A 9,093-nucleotide genomic window follows, 5' to 3' on the forward strand; every position below is an offset into this window, starting at 1 on the left:
TGTGGTCTAAATGTGGTCACTAAAAATGATTCTAGACATTTACTTTGTTGTACTAATACCATGCTCTCTTCCTCCTTGAGGCCCCTGTGTCTAGGACAGAGTCTTGTTGGAGGAATGAATGAATGAATGAATGGGTGAAAGTTTTACATTACAAAAGAACAGTGTATGGGATGACAAGTGCAAAACATTTGCTGAAATAAACACAGATGCTACCTCATTGGCGATTAGTAATAGATTTAGCTGTATGGTTAATTTCCAATTATAAATACCAATGTAAATATTTCAGAAAATTAACAAGTAAGAAATATGGAAATAAAAATTATTAAAACAGACAAGGAAATCTTGACGAATGTAATAGTATTCTACAACTTCAATGTGTTTAATTATCTCACTTAAAATTTCACAAAAATCTATGGATTCAAAAATAATCTCTAAGTATGAACTAAACTGAGGAAGGTTAAAGGCGGCTACCCCAATAACTACTTAGGCCATATGTGTCACTTCTTCCAAGTCACAGACTAATCCATACCACCATTTTGCAAATATACATCCTTTGTCTCATGTGGGCCTAAACAAGAAACTGAATAGATCCACTTAAAGATAATTCAAAGCACATATCCTTGGATCAGGAGGATATCTAGCATGGCGTGTCTGCTTTGTTCATTTGTTCGTTCATTCATTCCATAAATCATTTGAGAATACCTTCTAAGGCCCAGGCACTGTTATACACCCAGCACACAGACATAAATGAAACAGACGCAGTACCTACTTCCATATTTTTTTTCAGAAAATTCAAATGCACAAAATGAAAAATCAGATTTATTTATTTAAAATCAGAATTTCATACATTTTTTCTCATATTTTGTTCCCAAACAAAAAGTTTTAGAGAAGCAGTGAATTCAAACTCCACACTCTCACTTCCACAGAACAGAGAAGTGTTATATGTTTCCTGAGAGAGTTGGTAACACTGTTTGAAGAGAATATTTGAACCAGAATTATGTTGCTAGTCTCCTTTAAAGTGTGTGTATGTGGGCCCCAGGTTATGATCACCAACCCTATGCACACCCCGTGAAAACAAGACAAGAAGTATATAAGGTGTGAGCTCTACTAATGCTGCTTGGACCTCTGGCAGCACTCCTTTGTGTCACTTATTGAATGTGTGAAGTAACACAGGCTTTAGCCTCTACGTTTGCTCTCTCATCTCCTAATGGAGGTTCAGGAACAGCAGCCAAGCTCTGCCCCTGTGCCAACAAACTTGTTATTTCATGTATGACTTATAAATCTGTATTTTCTTGATTGCATTTATGGCTTACAAATAATATGTTGTGTGTGTTATCACGACCTGAGGAGACAGTGATAGTGTTTACTGCAGCAATTTGTGATAGATAGAATTCCAATGTAGTCAATAATATACATATTTATGTTGTTTGGCTTCAGACCAGTAAGTATGACATAATTTATATTATTGCAGGCTTGCTTTGTTTTGTTATTCACGAAGTTTCTTCATGAAGACAATGTCCACTTATCCTGACAAATGATTCCTGAACAAATGTAATATGGAAATACGTTACTTGTGGAGATAATTTAGACCAAGTATTACAACTTCTAGAAAAATGTGGAAACTTGAGTCTATGCTTCTGTAATGAAATTTAGTGGTTGCAATGAGTTTATAGGAAATTTTAGATTCCTTTGCTAGCTTTGGTTTCTGTTCATAATTCCTGCTCAGAAAATAATGTCTAGAGATCTACCATTCATGACATCAGCCCTCCTTATTATCGTTTGCAATGTGTTCATTCTACATTTTTAAATTTATTTTTATAGAGCTTTTTATTGGTGTTTGGTACCATAGTTTTTAATTTGATGAAAGAGAACCAAAATGCATAAAAAGTGTTCATCAGCTGTGATTTGTGCAACAAAAGGAGCCATTGCACCAGCCTAGAGCTGGTCTTTCTAATTGACTAGCCCGATGTTCTTCTCTCTGTGTCCTGTTGCCATTAATTGACTGTATTGTTTTAGATTTATGCATTCAAAATACGATTTCTACTTCGAAGGGATCACTTTGTTACTTTGTAGCTTTTAAGCTGATGCCATGAACTTATTTTTCTTCTAAGATAAAGTCTCATCTATAGATTTTTCAACTAATTACATGTCTGCCAATACATACTTAGAGGATACATTTTATTTCAATTTATTATTTGTGTTTACATAGTGTGTCCCTGGAAATATCTGTGGAACTGAAGGGAAATGTTTTAATGGTGTTTGTTACTACTTTTTCATCGCTCTCTTTCTTTCTTCTCTCTTTCTCGCTCTCTTTTTTTAATAGCTCCAGTCAGTCCGGTCAAGCATGACAGCAACTCAAACTCGGCAAAGTTCCAAGACACCGAGGACGTGCCTGACAGATGTGTCTTCGAAGAGTCTGAGAGCCCAGGTGAAAGCCATTTAAAAATAGTCAAGTATAAAATGATAAATTTGACACAGCTTTGGGGTCCTTGGAAGGGGGTGGGGGAAGAGGACATTGCAATGCTGTTTTCTCTTAGCAGCTGCACTGTCAAATTAATGGTCACCTCCAGGGGTCACAGTGTGGAGCTGTTATCTTTTCCTCTTTCATCAAGAATTCAGTTGGAGGAAGTACAAAGGCTTTATGACTGAGAAGGGAAGCTGACACTATTAGTTCATTATCATCAATTTTAGGCTAAACTGGTTAATAGAGGCAGAGATTGGAAACTGGAGACATGACAACATTTTAAATATTTCAAATAATGGGATCAAGCGCAAGTGGAGAGTTCGAGAAAAGAGAAACAAATTGTCCCCATTACTATCTATTTACGTTTCTAAATACAAACAGAACTCTAACTGGGGTGAGAGGATTTTAGCATCACAATAATGGACTCATGGATGTTGTCAACTGTTCAGAACAAGAAAAAAGAAAATAGTAACCCTTCCTCACTCAATAAAATTTACCCTATGTCCAAGTTACTTATGTTTGTATTTTCTTTGTGGAAAGAATAGACTGAAATGTACCGGAAGGATTTGACCAGAAACACTTGAGCATGAGTTTTTCTCTCTGTTTTTGTTTTGTTTTGAAGCATGCTTAGTCTTAACTAATTAATTAAAAGAAAAAAAATCTTGCAAAAGTAGAATGACATTCCTAGATCAGTACAAAGCCCTAAGGTGCCAGAGGGTACCTTATTTCCATGTATTTCCATGAGTGAAAGAGTTAACTACCTCCCCCCATTGAACGTTTTCTTTCCTGTTTTCTCTGGCTCCTGTGTACCCTCTACCCTCTTGCATCTTTGTGTGCTGATCCATGTATCAGATTTTTGATTCATCCTCTCTGTGGCCTGTCAGCTTAGTTAAGAGATTTCCAAATCTTGTAGCCTTCGCTGACAGGGGGCAGCTGCAAACAGTCCCCTGATCCTTCCCCGAGGAGAGCTACTGAGATTTAATTTTCAGTGAAAGGTGCAGCCTGCAATCTATGTCAGGTCCCCTAAGTCATCTCGGAACCCCAATAGGCCCAGTGGCACTGGCGTTATATTTCAGTCCCCTCCACCACACCAAGGTTCCTCAAAGATGAACAGCTGCTGTGTGTCTGTTCTCAAGCACACTCCTGCTTTAGCATCCCGTGCACCTGAGAAATGGCATCTTTAGCAATAACAGAAATTTTTAATCAGCACGTTAACCCCACCCCCTGCCATAATATCTAGAAGACAAATGTAGATTAGTCCCAATCTAAAAGAGAGAGTGTAGTAGTAACATTAAATTTCTATAAAAAACTATTTTAAAATTATTCCTAGTTTTGACTAAAATTATCTAATTTCGACTAGGTTTTTAAAATGTCTTAGTAAACAGTTTTCTATTGACCGTTTGTCAGGCAGTTAAATTCATGAGTCAAGTTTTTACCTAAGAGTTAATTGTTTTCGGCAAGAATAGATCAGTTTTAAACCATATCAGAAGTAGAATAAATTTCTATCGTTCCTCAATATGAGTGCAATTGTAGTGATTCAAATATAACATAATCCGTCTGATTTATATAAACAAAACGATATATCAAAACAGAAAGATTAATTAGGAAATATAGGCACTGATAAAGAATCTTAACTTTAAAAGTGAGTAGTGTTCTATACATCGGACATCATTAAACTGGTAATAAAGAATGAATTACTCTGGCTTTTTCCTCTGTCCATTCCTGCATTTTAAGACGTCTTGCCTTATAGGCCTAGAAACCTCTAGAGAGTTCACTACTGGTCTCACTGCCTTCCACTGAGAATTTGTGGCTTGGTTGTCATGGAGACATCGTATTTCTCCAAGAATTGCTCATATTGATCCGTGGCCAGGCGTAAATGGCCAAGCGAGTGTGAGGAATAAAGGGGGCTGGGCAGTCCTATAAAATGACCAGGGCTTGTGGGTTGGAAATAAGCTCATAGCACACACTTAGGTAAAAAGAAAGAAGCAGTTTTATTTTGTTTCAGGATTTCTTTCTGCACTTTGGGCCATTGTCTTCTTTCACTATGAACTGAAAGAAACTTGTTAGTCACTTGTCATGTCAGATCTTTGGTGCTTGTCCTGACACAGCTGTCAGCCTTCCAGCTCTGTGCAGTTCAGGGACACACAACAAAGAGGCAGTGACATGAATTATTTATTGCTCCTTGTGTGGATAAAATTCTGTGATAAGAAATTAAGACACTTCTGACAGAGGTGCTTGTTTAGTAGAAAGATTTTGATGAGAGAGTGCATTTCCTTGAAGTATGAGCATTTGAGAGGCAAAATTCTTAAAATTGAACACGAAGGAAGATTTGTGAAATTGGTGTCCCTGGGAGACTTTCTTGAACTGTGAAAATATGACTGTCCACTTCTCAGTGTCCACAAATTAACTTCAAAATATCAAGTCATTCAAATGCGGGGGCTCCAAAACTATAAACATTGCTTTATATGGTGGTTTAGTTACCTCTATTTACCAGGTATGAGTGGTGTTTCTCTGGAAACTAAGTTTAACCACCTTTGTTGGAAGAAAAAAACAAAATTTGGAGTTTTTAAGTGATAAGCTTTGGGAAGATGTCTTCAAATCAACAGAGGTGCTTCAGTAGCTAAGCTTATAATTGTATTACAGTCGTGCGTCACTTAACTACAGGGCTACATTCTGAGAAATGCATCGTTAGGCAATTTCGTGGTTGTGCAAACATCATAGAGTAGTTACACAAACCTGGATGGTTATAGCCTACTACGCATCTAAGTTGTATAGTACTAATCTTATGGAACCACAATCATATATGTCATTCGTTGTTGATAGAAACGTCGTTAAGCAGCACATGACTGTAGTATATTCATTATTCCTTATATGGAAAGGAGTGCATTTAAATCTGAATGCATCATTCTTACCATTTTCACCTGGAATATTTATCACTCATTTAAAATTCCTTTTAACATTTTCATGTACATGCAAAATCTCCCAGTTACAAAGTTGAATGTATGTGGTCAGTCTTCTAGCTTTAATGGATATTGACCTTACATGGTTTTATCTATGCAATTCTAAATGACTAATATATTTATTACATCATTTTTAATGAATAGACCAGTTGTTCGAAGAGCATATAGAAAATGAAAACAAAAAATCAGTTTCCCATCCAAGCACAGTTCAAGAATATTGCCTATATATTGTTCTTTCCAAATAGTCTTTTCTTTGCACATCCTGTAAACATCATTTTAATTCAGCGCTTATAGCTTCATGTTGCTAATAACAACTTATTTGCATATGCAGAGAGCAAAGGAACATTGAAGCACAGAAAAACTAAAATAGTGTTTTTTAAAGATGAGGTTGAAGTTTTTAAAACATTGATAGAACATTTTTAAATGTAATCAATAAAATCAAGTGTTTAGAATATATATAAAATGGTAAGATTGACTTTGTCAATTGATTATCTTTTAATACAATGGGTTTTGAACTCAGTCTGTTTGAACTTATTTCTCCATTGACATCACTGCTTCTCCAGTACTGAATTGACTAGGATGACCCATTTGTAAATGGGCTGGTGTGTGCATATAGGTCACAATTTAGATGCCTAGTGGAGTGGTCATTCACCTGGTCTCCAGAGTGCTCTACCTTATTCATCATGCCATTGTGATCTCTTTATTGGTTCAAGCTGTATACCCAGGTGAGTGCCTGTAGTCCATTAAGGTTGGCAAAGCAACTTTAGACCAGAGCATTCTTGTTACTCTGACCCCACTAGTGAACCTGGAGGTCTTGTCTGATAGGTTAAGGTCTCCCTCAGCAGTGTCTTTTCTTAGGAATTATTCATTAGCAAGGAGTTTTGACTCACAGGTGAATCACAGATTGAAGTTTCTGGTTCAGAGTCTGTGAAGTCTACTTGCTTCTTCACTGGCATTTATACATTCCCATAACCAGTGGGAATAACGTTGATGTCTAGTAATAGAAGCACTGAGACAACATCGTGAACTTGCAGCTCCCTTTTTTGAGATTTTAGGGCCATTAGGCTTTCTTTCTTTGGCTCTTTAAGGCCTGGTTGCTCCTGAATCTGAAAGATGCTATCAGAAAAATAGTTCAGTCTAGTCTTTCGCTGGTTAACTTCTTGTTAACTCTTCCACAGTGATTAAAGCTCAATCCGCGTTCTCCAGAATATGATAAAAAGTGTTCCTTGCCCCTCATCTTTGTACTCACGATGATAAAAAATTTCGTGTGACATCACAATTGTTATCCAAGTGTTAATGAGAGACCTTGAGCTTTTATCACCTTATTGGCTTGGAAAATTAAGGATTGTACTTCATAGTACACCAGGGACCGTGCACTTAAATATAGCTTCAGCTGAAAATAGTAGTGACAAGAGAGAGCTTGAAAGTACAAATAAAAGCATTCAGACAAGCATTTTCACATCATTCTGAAGTAGGTTATAATCAGTATGTGTTCTGTCATTAATAGAACATTTTAGTGGTTTTTATATAGCACGTTATGTGTGTAGATCTGTATACATCATTGTCAATCAATATTGCATTTGCATGAATCTGATGAACAAAACTAGATTTCTCATGGTTTCCAGGGGATACTACATGTGAAAAGCCAAGGTGGATGTTTTTTTTCTTTTACTATTCTGGCTCATGAATCACTAGCAAAAATCAGGTAACAGAAAGTAGGACAGATTCAGAACTGGAGTGTTGGAGATGGCTGATGATGATGCATGAAGCAGAAAAGATGTGGAATGTATGAGCAGCCCATCAATCATAGCTGTCGAGAACACACTTATGGTTAGCACTAAAAAAAGTGTTCTAGAAGTAAGAACAATTTCAGTAGCAAAAAACGTTTAAGTTCTTTCTTTTAGTTGCATTTAACAATATCAATAGTTTAAAAAATTTATCTAAAGGGAAGAATTTAAACATCAACCTAATAACTTTTAAAAGATGTAGAATTCTAGGGTAATAATATGCATTCATATTTATATATATAAATATATAATATTTATATATATTTATACTTATAAATATATTTATATATACACTATATAGTGTATATATCATACAATACTGAATATTGGTTAACTAAACCACATAATCAGCTTTTTGAGTTTTTGCCAGTAGGAATAGGAGTTACTATACATGAGCACATCATTAATATAAATGTATTTAGAGGTAGTTCACTAAGGCATGATGCTCCACTTAGTTTGATAGTCAAATTAACTTAAATTAAGTTATATTTTTTAGCCTACAATAACAATCATCCAAGTAGTCTGAAAATTAAATGCTTTTTTTGATTCTTTAGCTCAAATCATATTTCAAGTAACATTTATAACATTTGACCTTAAAACTGCAGCTGTGGGTTTCTCTAAGAACAATTCAGCCACTTGAAATTTATGGAAATTTAATAATTTCAAACCCAATTCATCTTGTTGAAAACATTCATCTTTCTTGGCAATTAAAAGAAGAACCTATATTAATAGTGTGTGCAATTAAAATATATTTACCTGGGGCCTAGTTTATAAGACAAGAATATTTTTATTGTATTAACATATTTACCTGGGGCCTGGTTTATAAGACGAGAATATTTTTATTATCTTAACATATGTTATTGCAAGATAGAAGAGAAATGTAGAAATTATAGGCAATTTCTTCCTTCCTCCCTTTCTTCCTTTCTTTTCTCATTCCTTCTTTCTTTCATCCTTCTCTCTCTCACTGCCTTCCTGTCTCCCTTCCTTCCTCCTTCCCTTCTTTCTTTATTTCACCAAATAACCATATAATCTCTTTTCTTTCTAGGTGAGCCAAGGCATCATTCCTGGATAGCAAAGCTGTGCTCCTGCAAGCTGTGCTAAATGGAATCTCATCTATAGCAACAGAATTTGGACAAATTAAAAAACCCAAAACATGCCATTTATCATTGTATATAAGCCATGTTATTAATAACTCAAGTTACTAAGTTGTAGTAGATTTGCTAATACTTCAGAGTGTATTGAAAGTGTAATTACTGATTGAAAATACCCAGGTTCATCTAATTCTAAAAAATCATTGTCTAAATTATTATATAGTACTGCTTCTTACTTTTTAAAAAATATTTCCAACACGGAATGCCAGCCAATGGAGATAAATTTAATACCATTTTAGTTTTTCTTCCATCTTTTCAGTCCCTGAATTGTATGATAAGCAACACTAAAACCACATTGTTTTTAAGCAATATAACACATAATGCTTTTAAATTTACTGTTGCTTCAATGTATTTAATCTAAAACTTTACCAAATTTGTTTGATTTGTTAAGTTAGGACATTTTGTTTTAGTAGATGCTTTAATTTAGATCAATCACCCTGCAGTAAATCTCATCCCTAAGCGTGAAATGTTGTCAACAAATAGCCAGTTCCATTTAGTCATCAATTAGCCCAAATAAGTGATACACAGTATAACAGGGACCAATCTTGTGCCGTCAAGTTAATTTGGACTTCTAATGACATAGAGGCTAATGTCTTTAGCTAAAGGTTGATCTCGTTGGCCATAGATGGGAACTAGGGAAAGGGAATCTGCTTATAGCACGTCACAATTGATCCTTATAAAATATAAACTCTTACAGTTCTTTTCCCAGAAAGAAGCTTGACTAGCAGGAA

At 35.3% G+C, this 9,093-nt stretch overlaps 1 protein-coding gene across 3 annotated transcripts in view; it reads left to right on the forward strand.

Annotated features, from left to right (window-relative positions):
- The window catches only part of WDR72 (WD repeat domain 72), a 219,439-nt gene extending 210,964 nt beyond the window's left edge, over positions 1 to 8,475 (forward strand). For all 3 annotated transcript variants that reach the window (XM_023617119.2, XM_070271032.1, XM_070271043.1), the window contains 2 exons: positions 2,324 to 2,428; positions 8,257 to 8,475. In XM_023617119.2, coding sequence (XP_023472887.2) covers positions 2,324 to 2,428; positions 8,257 to 8,312 — 161 coding nt within the window. In that variant the 3' untranslated portion in view covers positions 8,313 to 8,475. The remainder of the gene's footprint in view (positions 1 to 2,323; positions 2,429 to 8,256) is intronic.
- The last annotated feature ends 618 nt before the right edge of the window (positions 8,476 to 9,093 follow it).

The sequence above is a fragment of the Equus caballus genome, chromosome 1 (genome assembly GCF_041296265.1).
Source record: "Equus caballus isolate H_3958 breed thoroughbred chromosome 1, TB-T2T, whole genome shotgun sequence".
Lineage (NCBI taxonomy): Eukaryota > Metazoa > Chordata > Mammalia > Perissodactyla > Equidae > Equus > Equus caballus.